The sequence below is a fragment of the Salvia splendens genome, chromosome 11 (assembly GCF_004379255.2).
Source record: "Salvia splendens isolate huo1 chromosome 11, SspV2, whole genome shotgun sequence".
NCBI lineage: Eukaryota > Viridiplantae > Streptophyta > Magnoliopsida > Lamiales > Lamiaceae > Salvia > Salvia splendens.
In genome coordinates this window covers 32311984-32326769 of record NC_056042.1, presented here as the reverse complement: position 1 = coordinate 32326769, position 14786 = coordinate 32311984, and the positions used below count along the sequence as shown (strand labels likewise).

The 14786-nt window shown below is 34.6% G+C and overlaps 2 protein-coding genes across 2 annotated transcripts; one reads left to right on the top strand and one right to left on the bottom strand.

Annotated features, from left to right (window-relative positions):
* Positions 1–179: 179 nt before the first annotated feature.
* Positions 180–4429, top strand: LOC121756160 (vacuolar-sorting receptor 3-like). Its single transcript, XM_042151632.1, has 12 exons — positions 180–709; positions 1060–1752; positions 1829–1917; positions 2004–2073; positions 2148–2231; positions 2311–2387; positions 2460–2541; positions 2665–2747; positions 2828–2894; positions 3329–3457; positions 3768–3877; positions 4006–4429. Exons 1-12 carry the CDS (start codon positions 400–402, stop codon positions 4102–4104), a joined length of 1893 nt encoding a protein of 630 aa, XP_042007566.1. The 5' UTR covers positions 180–399; the 3' UTR covers positions 4105–4429.
* Positions 4430–11922: 7493 nt separating this feature from the next.
* Positions 11923–13343, bottom strand: LOC121754815 (transcription factor bHLH84-like). The gene is made up of 5 exons (XM_042150115.1): positions 12960–13343; positions 12635–12874; positions 12260–12325; positions 12098–12163; positions 11923–12012 (listed from the first exon to the last, which is right to left on the bottom strand). Exons 1-5 carry the CDS (start codon positions 13341–13343, stop codon positions 11923–11925), a joined length of 846 nt encoding a protein of 281 aa, XP_042006049.1.
* Positions 13344–14786: the final 1443 nt, after the last annotated feature.

Sequence of the window (14786 nt, the reverse complement as noted above, 5' to 3'; positions counted from 1 at the left end):
TTTTTTATTTTTCGGGCGTCTGCTTTTCACTGAAAACAGAAAACTATTTTCGCCAATGGATTAAATTTTGTTCAAGTTAATAGATTTGGATAAAACATTAAACCCAACTGTATTCGTGTTGTTTTTTGATTAGATATTCAATTCGAAAATAAATTACTCCATGAATCACCAAAAACGTGTCTCTAGCTCCACTATCAAGACACAAACAGACAACTCCATCAAAATCTCCACTGTTTATTTACTCTTTGTTAGCTAGGATTTCCACCATTTTCCACTCTCCACACCCTAGAAGCCTCACGCATAGACACACACTCACTGCGTGTTCTAGCTTTAGCAAGAAATCTAGCAAAAAATCCCCGAACACAAACAAAATCCTGGCATTCTCGCTTGTTGCAGCAAATGGGGCGTTGTGGAAGATCGAAAGCTGCAATCTTGCTGCCTTTTCTGCTTCTGATTTGGGCGGAATCAGCGATGGGTCGGTTTCTGGTGGAGAAGAACAGCCTGAAAGTGCTGTCGCCGGAAAGCATTAAGGGAAATTACGATAGTGCCATCGGCAACTTTGGGATTCCGCAATATGGTGGAAGCATGGCTGGAACTGTGGTGTATCCAAAGGATAATAGAAAGGGCTGCCAAAAATTTGAAGATTCTGGGATTTCTTTCAAGTCCAAGCCTGGAGCTTTACCCACCTTTGTGCTTGTTGATCGTGGAGGTATTTGTGTGTTTTGTTCAATTTCTTGTTTTTTGGTATTTAATTTATGGCATCTTTTGTAATTGAGGTTGAGTTAGTTAATTAGCATGCATACCTCTCCTTCAAATTGGCATCTTTTTAGGGGGGTTTCATGTGATTTTCAGCTTTGTGCTTGGCGGTTTAATTTAGGTAAACTAATTTATTTCCTGATATACCCTTGTGATTGTTGAGATAGTTTCTGTTTCAAGTAATTTCAAGATTCCCTGTCTTGTGATTGCTGAGGCATTCTTGATTTAGGAAGTTTCTGTAGTTAGTTTAGCTTATTGAACAGAGGAGTTGGGGAGTTTATGGTGTTATACTCTTTGTTGCAGATTGCTTCTTTGCTTTGAAAGTTTGGAATGCTCAGAATGCTGGTGCAGCTGCTGTTCTAGTGGCTGACCACCGCGAAGAGCCATTGATCACGATGGACTCACCAGAAGAGGATCGTGCAGCTGCAGAGTATATTGCGAATATAACAGTACCTTCTGCGCTGGTTGATAAGGCTTTCGGTGAGCAGCTAAAGAAAGCACTTGGTAATGGAGATATGGTGAATGTGAACCTCGACTGGAGGGAATCCGTCCCCCACCCGGATGAACGAGTGGAGTATGAACTGTGGACAAACAGCAATGACGAGTGTGGGGTTAAGTGTGATATGTTGATGGAGTTCTTGAAGGATTTTAAGGGTGCAGCTCTAATGCTCGAGCAAGGTGGCTATACTCAGTTTACTCCGCACTATATCACGTGGTACTGCCCTGAGGCGTTCACTGTGAGCAAGCAATGCAAGTCGCAATGCCTCAACCATGGGCGATACTGTGCTCCGGACCCGGAGCAAGATTTCAGCTCTGGTTATGATGGAAAAGATGTGGTGCTTGAGAACTTGAGACAGCTATGTGTTTTCAGAGTGGCAAATGAGACCCGAAAGCCGTGGATTTGGTGGGACTATGTTACTGACTTCCATATCAGATGTCCCATGAAGGAGAAGAAATACGGCAAGGAGTGTGCCGAAGAGGTTATCAAATCTTTAGGTAGACTCCACTCTTTGTTCATAAACATGTTGGTTTACCACAAAATGAAATTATCTTATGATTGCTTCTGTATCAGGTCTTGATCGGAGTAAAATTGAAAAGTGCATGGGCGACCCAGATGCTGATGCGGACAATCCAGTTCTGAAAGAAGAGCAGGAAGCTCAAGTGAGTGTTTGAACATCTCTTTTGGGAAAATAGTCTTTGTATTATGTAATTGCCTGTTAACAATCATTTCAAATGCCAAATTGTAGATTGGTAAAGGATCGCGTGGAGATGTAACCATTTTGCCTACCCTTGTCGTGAACAATCGCCAGTATCGAGGTCTGTTAGCAACCTTATGTAGAAATGCATCAAGATAGTCAAATACCACCTTCTCTTGACGTGCCTGCTTTCAGGGAAGTTGGAGAAAGGTGCTGTCTTGAAAGCTATATGTGCTGGTTTTGAAGAAACTACGGAGCCATCTGTTTGTTTAAATGGCGGTATGCTTTTCCTGAGTAATTAAAAGGTTGAGTGCGATTATATGACTGTGAAATCGAAACTGATACTCTCTAGCTGCAGATGTAGAAACAAATGAGTGCTTGCACAATAACGGTGGCTGCTGGGAAGACAAGGCAGCAAATGTTACAGCTTGCAAGGTGATTTTTTTTAATAAAAATAAATATTGTTTTGTCTCAGGTTTTTCCTTTTCTTACATATTTGGTGTTCAGGACACATTTCGAGGAAGAGTGTGTGAATGCCCAGTAGTTAACGGCGTGCAATTCAGGGGAGATGGTTACAGATCTTGTTCTGGTATGTTAAGGATCATTGTTGTTTATTTGTTTGCCAAATGTGAGTACCAAGTAGTTTGGATGGACTAACTTATCTTGCCCCTTTGAGCATCGAAAACTACTCACATTCGTTCTGCTTGTGCAGCAAGTGGGCCTGGTCGATGCAGAATAAATAACGGAGGCTGCTGGGGTGAAAAGAGAGATGGGGTCACTTTCTCTGCTTGTGTGGTTAGTTAACCTTAAAACTGTGTCATCATGCGAAGCTTTTTAGTTGGATACGAATGAATTTTTTAGTACATTTTTAACAGGATAGTGATGATGGAAAATGCAAATGCCCTCCTGGATTCAAAGGTGACGGTGTTAAACATTGTGAAGGTAAAGAACTTTCTGCACAACTTTCTTATGTTGCTTTGAAGCTCAGTTCACCATGCTAGACGGTTCTATTAACCCAATACTGCCCCACCTAATACAACTATGTGAACCAAATTAAATAAAGAATTTACAATATTTGCTAGAATTTGCAATCTTTTCGATTACATGACAGCTTCAATATTTTTCAAGATCAACATCCCATACAAATTTTGAGCAATCTGTTGATGCCAAAAGAATATTTTTTTCCGAGTAACTTAAAAACAAGGTATAGAAAAAGAAAGACATGAAATGGTGAGTCATATTTTATAACATTAAGCTTGTTAGCAATCGTCTTTTTCATCGCTTTGTCTATGCTTTTTTGAGCAATTCTGTTCTTGTTTTTCATGCAAAGTAAACACCTTCTCACAATTTATAACCTTTTACGTTTTAACACACAGATATTAATGAATGTAAGGAGAAGAAAGCTTGTCAATGCAACGAATGCAACTGCAGAAACACATGGGGGAGCTACGAGTGCACTTGTAGTAGCGGCCTGCTATATATGAGGGACCAAGATACCTGCATCAGTAAGTTCGACTCCAAGAATTGTCTTTTACTCCCTCCGTCCCCAAAGAATATGCATTTTGGGCTCGACACAAGTTTTAATGCAAAATTGGTGAAGTAAGAGAGGTAGAGAGAAAAAATAATTAAAGTATTGTTAGTGGGAAATGAGTGTCACCTCATTAGAGAGAAAAGAGTTTCTAAAATTGGAAAGTGCATATTCTTGTGGGACAGATTAAAAAGGAAAGAGTGCATATTCTTGTGGGACGGAGGGAGTACTATCTATCTATCTATATGAGTTTTCCTCATTTCATTCGTATTTCATTATTTGTGCAGGTACGAGTGCTTCCGAGGTGAAGTATGGTTGGGGCGCTGTTTGGCTTGTTTTGATCGTATTGGGTTTAGCCGGTGGTGGTGGTTATCTTGTGTACAAACAGAGGCTGAGGGTAAGTTTTTTCGATCTATCCATCACTTTCCTACGAATTCCTAGCTGCTTCATGACTAAGAACTATATGTAGTTGAAGCGTATTCGAGTCTCAACCATCTTACTAGTAAAATATGTTTTCCTCTTCAGTCGTATATGGACTCGGAGATTAGGGCTATAATGGCCCAATACATGCCTCTGGACAGCCAGAACGAAGTACCAAATCACGTGGATATAGATCGTGCTTGACCGTGGTTCTCAATGCAATGGCACCTTGTATCTCCAACAATGGTTTTGAAGGTCGAATTCATATAGTTTTGGAACGATTTGTTGATTATAGATACGATGAGATCAACGTGACGAGTTTATGCATGCGAATGCCTGAGTCGGGGCCGTGTATCTTGGATGTTTGTTGATGCAGGGTGAGTTCGAACATTGTTAGTTGTAGCATTAGTGTGTAGTAGTCAATAATGGTATGTATGTTGCCGTATGCCACGGATTAAAATGGTGTGTTTGGAGCTCATTTTAATAAGCTGCAACTTTTGTGTTTTATTAGATGAAATAATGTTCAGTATTTTTGCACAATTTATTCATACATCTCAAGATTAGTAGAGGCTTTGAGTGTGTTGTGTGATGCTTATTGTTACGCTTAGTGTTCGATATATTTAATGTACATCTTTAATAATAAAATTCTACGCTAAAATTTCATGTAGATAAATAATAAATCAAAATAAGTTACTAGTAAATTTTTATAATATGGAACAACATAACACAAAATAGTTTGTCACAATCTCTGCTGAAATGCCGGCTGCCATGTAGCCGTCGGCGGCTGCATGATTTTTTTTACTCCATCTGTCCCTCAAAAATTATTACATTTTGATCGGACACGAATTTTAAAAAATGTTATAGAAAGTGAATTGGAAAAAATTAGTGGAGAGTGTGTCATATATATATATATATAGGGTCTTGTTAGGTTGAGATTTTTTAGCTTAATTGAGAATTGAGATGCATTTTCAGCCACTCATTTTGAAATGTCAACTACAAGTAGATTATATCAACTAAGGGTATTATCGTCATTTCATTTCAATAGCCAGAATATCAAATGTCAACAACTCGTATTAAAATGTCAACAACTAAAAAAAATTTATTTTTTTATTTTTTATTTTTTTTAAAAATTTTTTAAAATTTTTTTAATTTTCACGCGATGTCAACTACGATGTGTAGCCTGCACATCAAATGTCAATAGCCCTGCACATCAAATGTCAATAGCCTGCACATCAAATGTCAACAGCTTATAGTTGACATTATATGTGTATAGGTGATATGAATCGTATATGTAGTTGACATTATATATGTGCAGTTGACATGAATTGTATATGTAGTTGACATTATATGTGTGTAGTTGACATGAATTGTATATGTAGTTGACAAAAAAAATAAAAAAAAATAAAAAAAAAATCAAAAATCAAAAAAAAAATTAATTTTTTTTAAAAAATAAAAAATATTTATTAAATCAAATGTATGATGAAATTACCATTCTGCCCTTTCACAATTAATTAATGTAAAAATATTTTCCATGTGGTAAATTCTGGACCACTCATTTAATAAAAATGAGTGGCTAATAATGGATCTCAATTCTCAATTAGGCTAAAAAATCTCAATTGATCACAACTATATATATATATATACCGGGGAGTGTTATTCTCCTATTCATCACTTAGATCCTTTATTCTTCTTAATATGGACCGTTAGATCTCATTCATTAACGGTCCAGATGATCTGCATTATTACACTATAATGGTGCATTATTAGTCGGTGTGCATTATTCAACTGAAAATCTGCATTATTACACTATAATGGTGCATTATTAGTCGGTGTGCATTATTCAACTGAAAATCTGCATTATTAAATGACACGTGGCACCAATCTAACCGTCGGATGACAAAATCGTAAGGCTGAGATTAAGAAGGAAATAGGAGAAAAGATACAAAAAGGAAATGAATACATCCCTATCCCTATATATATATATATATATATATATATAAAGTTCGAATGAGTTAGTGAATATGAGTTCCAGTGGTCCACTATATGTAAAAAGTGAAATGTGACAAATTTTTTATGGGACGGACGGAAATGAAAAAAATGCAACAAAATTTAAGGAGGGAAGAAGTATATGTTCCAGAGCACGCGTGATAGGGACTCATCTCCAGAACACATCCCAACCTTGCAACCTGCTGCGTCTACCCCGACTCCGGCAAATGCATCAGCAGCAGCAACTCAGCAACAAACCAAGCCCCAACCCAAGAGGAACAACAAGACCAAGCCAACCTTGCAGCCCACGAAGGAAAGACCAAAGAGGAATGCACCGAAGCCAGCGAAATACCGCGATTACGTGTCTCACTAATGCATGAAGATTTGTTTTTGATTATTTCCTTTTATTTATGTTCTTTTTTGCCTTTTTTTTGGAACGATTATTTTATAGCAAGATAGAGTCAAATCTTTTCGGGTTTTCTTCTTGATTCTTTCCCGAATCGTATTGTCCGAATCAAGCAGGGGGAATTCTATATAATAGAATTCCCATAGATCGAGTCCTTTGAGAATTAAAGTAATAAAATACTTTTTTGTCTCAACCCTAATTTTCAATATCTCTCTTCTCTCGCCGCTTTTGTTCTTCAAGTTTGAGAATCATAGGTTGCTCGAAGTACTCTCTGCTACGATAGGATTCTTAGTCCTATCAACGCGCCGCTACCAGTCCGAGCAGGGCACTGTGTAGAACAAAGAAAAACAACTCACCACTCGAAATTTCATCAAACAAACCAAATGATCAATTTTTCAAGAGCTAAAATACTACAAAATCTGAAACCACGCCTATTATAAAACGACATGTTGTAATACTTGCAATCAAGAATCGCCTTTCAACACCCAATCGACCGAGCGTGATTAGACAAGAATTCCATCATCTTCTTTCCTACTTAATCGTCAGGGCAATGTGTATATTGTGAGCAATGCGCGTGTAGTGTGTGTGCATCTAGTATGAGTAATGTGCATAGTGTGTATATTGGGTGTACATGTGACAAACCAAGTGATAATAAATTCTATTACATAAATTGGAGAAACAAGAAATTTATAACAAAACATACAAGCAACTAGAATCATATACTATAATTTTTGGATATAGAATTCGAATTGAGGAATTGAGAGATTTGAAATTTTGATTCAAATCCAAAATCCAAATACTTTTGTGGTGCCAAATGTTGGATTTGGAACTAAAGGCTCCAATTATAATTCAACAGAGTATTATGAAATTTATAATTGGTATTTCTTTTCATGTCCTGGAAATTTTTGATTTCAAATATAGACGCTACACGCACTGAGGCAATGCCCTACAGACATTAGAAAATGAACTCACACAATATACAATCAACATCAACATATTTTACATAGCACCATAGATTTATTCATTTAGGATTATAATTTGAGGGACAAACTCTGAGATTTGAAATACAACATGTGGATTATTTGGTGACGACAAAATGGTTTTGTTCCTGAGTATATGACAGATATGATACAAAGTAAAAGATATGAATTGATGAGTCATATCTTAGACTAAGTCTAATAGCTTGATTTCCAAAATGTAATCTGTTTTCATCACTCTTTGTGTTTGTTGTTATCCAAAGAGCGATACATTAGGTACTGAATTTAAGTACTGATGTGTTCTAACAAGATGTATCCTCTCCCACATTGAAAAGGTGTGAAAATTATGTTAATTAATCTCTTAAAATATAAGGAATAGGTTTTTATAACTATATTAGTTGATCTGTTCTTCTACCATGAAGGGGATATCAACCAAACCCTAGTGTGGTTTCATCCTAAAACAAATGGTGATAGTAAGTGTGTGAATGAGAGATCTGTTTATTACCATGTTAGGTTTTAATTACTTCACATTAATTTTCGGTGTGAAATGACTTACATGTGAATATATATCTCAATAATATGCAATGTGCTTGAAAGTTAAGGGTGATGTGGGGGCTCGTGTAGCTGACCTTCCACCTCCAACAATGGGTTTGAACTTTGAAGGAAGACTTACATATTATTTGAATGATATGTACAGTTGGAATGAGAATCAACCTGATGTCTTTTAATATGCAGACATGTTTGAGTCAGTATTGTGTTTGAGGTTACTGCTACTATAAGAAAAAGATTTGGTAGCATGTGACAGCTTGTGCCTCCTAAATCAATTCAATCCTTTTCTTTTCTGTTTCTTCTCTTGGTAGTGTGTCTTCATCGTGATAGCATGTTTCTTGTTGCACAGAAAGAGAGAGAGAGAGAGTCAAACATGATTTACTTCCTAAGTCGCACTATGGTTGAGTTGTATTTTTTTGGACCGTCTCACTATAATCTAGTCATTTGTTTCCTTTTATGGAAAAATACACTATACTTAATCTCACTAACTTCTCACTCCTATTTTATTATCACTCTACTTAACTAACTAAAAACATTTTCTTTAATCTTTGTATCCAAAAGAAACGTCTCAACTAGATAGGAGCGGAGGTAGCATTAGTTAATAATGAATGGGTTGTTACATAAGAATGGCACGGATAAGTCGGGACAATTTGGAACTCATTTAATAATATGCAACTTCTCAAGATGTTCTTGATTTTATTAAATTGAATAGTTCATGTTGAACACTTGTTGCATATGAATATGTAGATATCTCAAGATTACTCATGACATAAATAATGAGTTGAGATATGAATGAATGAATGAAGTTGATGATGAGATTGGATTCGACTGATTTGTATATTGTGGAATCTGGTTTCCCCAATTGTTTAGAGAAATATATTTACTCATCAGTTTATTACCACAGTTTCTTGCTCTTACATTTGTTCCATATCTAGCTGATTTAAGAAGACAAGAATGAATGGGGTAAATGACGGTTTTCTAAAATTCAAATGTGCTAAACACAAATTTAAATTTAGTAATATTGGGATCCTAAGGCTTATAAATTTACCATTTCAATGAATATCGAATACTCATAATAATAAATAATTATATTATTATTATTGAACTTGATGAAGTGTAGTTCATATGCATTATAATGATATTGTATTTGAAGGGAATATCTATGTCTACATTTATTAATCATTGGTGGAGCATTTTTATAACTAATCAAACCCATGTTGCCGGTTATTTTTTTTATTTAGATATATATTATACATTAAGACATGGATCTTGATGAGAAAGTCTATAAATATTACATGGAGAGATACTTTTTTCATATCAGTATTATGGGTCCAAATCTGAATCAAGAATTTATTCACACTTTATTAATATGTCCAGATCGTATATTCTTATTGGTTCATTTTCCTCTCCAGTTACAATTAAAAAAAAGTATTGATTTTAAGAGGAAATTAGGTTCTCTTAACTGCCAGGGCTGCCCCCTCCTGGCTTGATAATTAGAGCCCAGATTTAATTGTTGCTTAAAATCAAGATTATTGTATTTAAACAAGTTCGTGTACGTACAAATGTAGGTCAAATAAAATTAAATCTCAGTTGTATAAGGACTGGTGGTTGAATTAATATGGATGAATGATTAGTATCATAATAATCAATCCTAATTAATGAGATACCATTTGATCAACTACTTGGTCCAAGATTCATAACTTGTGAGTGTGGTGTGTGGACATCAAAATCATCTGGAATTAATTGAATGAGTACTATAGATTTGAATCTAGATTGAACGGTTTGATTAATTTTATAGTATCAGATTTGTTAAGTTTTAATATTCTAATAATGATGACATGAACCCAGAATTCCTATCCGAGCCAAACCTAGCTAAACTGACCTTTTTATATTGATGATGTATTGTATTGTATTGCAATAATGTTACAACATTGACATGATCAGAACACTTCCTTTTAATTTTTTATATACAATTCCAAAATCTCCAATTAGTTACATCTCAATTAATTTTCTTGTTATTTTTCCTCATTTAAACAGATTTTTTTAATACTATTTATTCCGGGTAAAATACCATATGTATTTTAAATGAAAGATCATTTAAAGATCTTTAATTTGATATATAGGAGTATTTTTTCTATTCGTTTTACTTTTTTATGAATGGAGTTAAAAAAATTTCTTTTTTCGATTATTTTTTCTTTACAAAAGAGCGCAGATTCTAACATTTTTATTGTCTTTCCTTTTTCTTCTTCTTTCAATTCAACAAGTTCCAATCTCAATCGACGTAATTTTAGTTACAAGTGATTGATCGACAAATGACTGAATCATCGATATAGTCTTTACATATATCGTTCTTATTTATTCATATTCATTATCTTATCACTTTATGTATAGGGGAAGAATTGTACGAAAATCTCCCTTAATTGTTCAATTAGATTTCGATCCACATATTTAACGTACACTACAAAAAACTTATTTTTAAGGACACAAAAATTAAGACGTACTTGCGTTTAAAATTTTAAATAATAACAACAATTTAGGACAAATTAACTTAATCTTTTGCTTTTTAGGATGCTTACATCTGCGTCCTCTAATTTTAGTTGGGGCACCAATAATAAGGACGTTTTTTGAACCGTTGGTAGTATATTTTGAAACACAAATTAGCGTCCTTGAGTGCATTAAAAATGTTCTCGACGGTATTTTGTGTTGTAGTAAGGATTATAAGTACATAGTGCATGAAAGATTAAGGACATTTTTTGTCAATTCAAGACGAAAGAGTTTTCAATTTTGGCATCCCAACTAAAATTAAGAAACAAAAGCATTCTTAGAAAAAAGAAGGAGAGATTAATGTGTAAGGGACAATTGTGTCTTCAACGTAGACCACGTACTTTTCTTTGCACCCTCAATTTTGACAATTTTTTTAAAGATTTCAATGCAAGTAATATGTCTCTATTTATTTTGTTTATTTTGTCCTTATAAGGTAAATTTGTTACAGTGATCGCATATGATACAAATATGTAAAACATGGTGTTATTAGATGCCCTTTTTTTTCTCAAAAAAGAATGATAGCTAATTAATTATAGGAGTAATTATTCCTAAAACCACAAATAATGACCGAAATTTGGTACTTTTCACGGACTTAAAACTTGATTACTACGGATTTGATTTTCTCCTGAATTGAATTCAACGCGACACGTCGAATTATGCATGTGAACAAACCTGTAAATATAAGAAAGATGATGCTTTTATGAGTGTAAACAAAATTGTTTTGGGTGATATTTGAATTTTTAACTTCTTGAAAAAATTATCGGAACTTAAAATAATGGCATATTTACTTTACGTGAATTTATTTCCCAACAACATATGGATCTAATTCCCAAACTTTAGTTTCTTTTACAAAATGTCCTCAATTTATTTTATTTTTTTAATTCCCAAAGTTTTAATTTTTCCCCTAAGATCTCAGTACAAAATTTTCAGTTTTGAAAAGTAACGAAATGCGCTTTCATTTTTATTTGTTTTTTCAATGTAAGAGGGAAAAAGGAACATAAATTAACCCTAATCTCCCCAATCAAGCCGCCATTATGTATAGTTCAAATTCAATCATGCATTGTTTGTTGCACGATAACAATACTTTCTACATTTTAACTAGAAATATGTTTTTATATTCATGTGCTTCACACAATTTGGGAAATACAAATTCACAATTATCAAATAGCTAGACACAAATAATGGCATGCAATAAAATGACAATTTAATAGTAGTAGTACAAAAGAATAACAATTGACTCACGGTATAAAACCAAATTCCAGCTATTATACATATACAAAACAGTAATCCCACTGTTTAATCACAACCTATACAATTCCATCATCATGGCTCTCACCATAAAAAAAATTAAAAAAATTAAAAATTAAAAAAAAACATATGTCCGATTCATGAAGTTCAAACATGAGCCAGTGATTTTTGGTTTCAATTAATAAACAAGAATGATGAATATTATAAGCCTTCCTCAGATACAACCCGCCGCTCTTTATGTTATGCACTAATTATTTAATCTTCATGCAATAAAAAGAAAAAAAAAACATCAAAGATTTTGATATGTTTTCTTCACGAAGATTGTTGTCTCAAATTGAGTCCAATGTCCATGCCATTGTAGGCAATCGGAGCATACATCCATTGATCATCGGAGCTCAACAGCTGCATAAACCGAAAGTGTTACAACTTACAAATCCAAACAAAACTTCGTCGTTTTAGATTGATAAAATTAGGGTTTCGCAAATACCTTAATCTGGAGTTGCAAGAACTTCACGTACTCGACAGCCTCTTCCAGCATCGTGCTGATGTCAACCTAAGATCATAAATCGGAATTTCTTTTAGCCTCATTTCCTTGGGAAAAAAGAGTTATATTTACATATATATGAAATTGTATTTGTGCAATGCTTACTTTTGTTCCATTGGGGACTAGGGTTTGCAAGATTCTGAGCCTCTCGTTGATTCTCTCTCTTCTTTTCTGCACGAGTAAATCAATGTACGTTTTAACACAGGAACGAATCCAGGAAAAAATATTGGTACGAGCTGTATTTTCTATATTTTATAAAAAATATATTTTTAGGCGATTCAAATCACTAATAGTGTGTGCATAACTTTTTGCATAAAATTTGAATAAATTTGAAATTTCGTGATTAGTTGCGTTTACTATAATAGCAAGGGTAAAATCGCTAGAACGTTTAATTTTATCCTTTTTTTACGTCGCAATGACTATTTTTTTTCTTTATGATAGGAAAAATAATATTTTATTAGTTCACTTGAGAATGTATACCCTTGCATAGAGGCTCTGTGGATCGGTAGCCGAACCCCTACTGGCACGTGTTTTGCCACTGGGATTGGGAGCCCGCCCGCCCTTGGAACCGGAGCAGGAAGTCGTCCCAATGACCTCATTCGACTCATCTTCTGAGCAGCAGCTGCTCGAGGACTGCTGCTTTCTACAAACCACTGCATTGCTGCTAATGTTAGGGTTATCTTCATTGCTGCATTTCATGCTCTTGTTGCTCCTTGGAATCTGCCATTGCATCAAATGTAAGAAAATAAAATTCAATTTAAAAAAATTAGTGCAAAAATTATGTTTTGAACCTAGCACTACTTACTTGACAAGGGACACGAGATCTTTTCTTGGAGTGGCTAATCTTCTCCTCGACCTTCATCGTTTGTTCGTGTTTAGACGACTGTGAGCTGTCGTCCCGGTTCAAGAAATCGTTGGTGCAGTAATCCATTAATGTGATCAAATTGTTGTTAGGGAGAGAAGTAGGTGTGTGTGGAGAGAGATTGGAGAAGGGGAAGTGATCAAAGCCACTACTAAAACCACTACTACTCCCTTGTGATAATGAACACATTGTGGCCTCATCAATGCCCCGGCTGGCCGGAAAAGTGGCCGGGAACTCATTCGGGAGAGTGAAGTTCCCTAGGAGCTGCGACATGAACTCGGCCTCCTCGTCTGAGCACATCACTCCGTTCCACTCTACTTGAGGCATTTCGTATTCCATATTAATTCTTGTGTTTTCAAGTCAGGAAAATGAATATGAGAATTGTTAATTGCAAACTGCCTTGTGTTGATCACAAACTAGTACAGGTATTTATATATAGTTGTAGCTATCCAATTATTGGTGAGGTATGTAAACGATAATACCAATATTTAAATATCTTAGTTAAATAGTGACATAAAAAAAAGAATTGAAGAATTAAATATGTGACAACTCATAGAGGACTGATTCAAGCAAATAATGAAGATAATTAATAATATGCAACCTTTGGGGCACTTAAAACAACAGATTAAGCTCAAAGCGGGAATGAAAATTAATATTATATTACTCGGTAATAAAGTCACACTTTATTTTTCACAGTCCACCAGTATACACAACGACGTCTTCTGATAATACTTAAAAATAACGTTAATTGAATCAAATAAGTTTTAAATTATTTTCTTCGCAGTTCCTTTCTTATTTTAATTAAACAACTTCATTTCAGCATCATCAAAGATATTTTTATTGAGAAATTAAAAATATATGATTTAATATTTTATTTTTAAACTTTTACTATATGATTTATTAGAATTTAACTAAAAACTGTGATTCAAGGGACTAGCATCTTTTAATCAAATGAGTAACTGAGTGACATATGGTTAATATTTAATTATTGTTGATGGCAAGAAATTTAACCAAAATATAATGTTCGGATTGGGGTTATTGGAGCGACACCTGGCACACAACGTGCAAGTCTTTGTCTAAAATATTAAACAATTCTGGTCATGATTAATCCAAAGAAAATTATACATAAATATATTAGGCAGATGAGAAGTGATCGTGGGGGTGTGAGACTGATATATAATAACTAAGAAAGCTATGAGCAGACATAATCATTTTATACTTAGCTTCTGTCTCCAATCCTTCAAACCTAAATAGAAAATAAGCTTATTGAAAAATAGAAATTTTGCATTATCATTAACGTTAATACTCTTGGATATCTGCCATGATTGGAGGGTTCCGAGAAATATACTACCATTTATTTTATTTAAACAATATAATGATTGCATCATCCCTAATAGACAATGAAGTACAATTTAATCGATAAGACACTTCTCATTCATCTAATAAGTTTTAGATTGGAGTCATCATCACATAGAGCTTGCATAGCTAAGGTTTATCCATCATAGTTTATTCCCTAAGAAAGAGTCCTATTTTGTCACTGTAATCTTTTAGCATTGCTCGAAAATGTTTCAAAAGCACATTTTCATTTTAAGCATGCCAAGAATCAAAATGAAGATATTTTTCCAATTGGAGAAGGTTCTTGCATTTCGAGATTTCCCATCTCCAAGGAAAAACACTCTGATCTCCGATCAGAAAAAATCTCAATTCTTCTTTTGGTGCTTAGAGCATCCGCAGCGGTGGCGGTTGGCGCCACCGCCGTCCGTGCCAGCG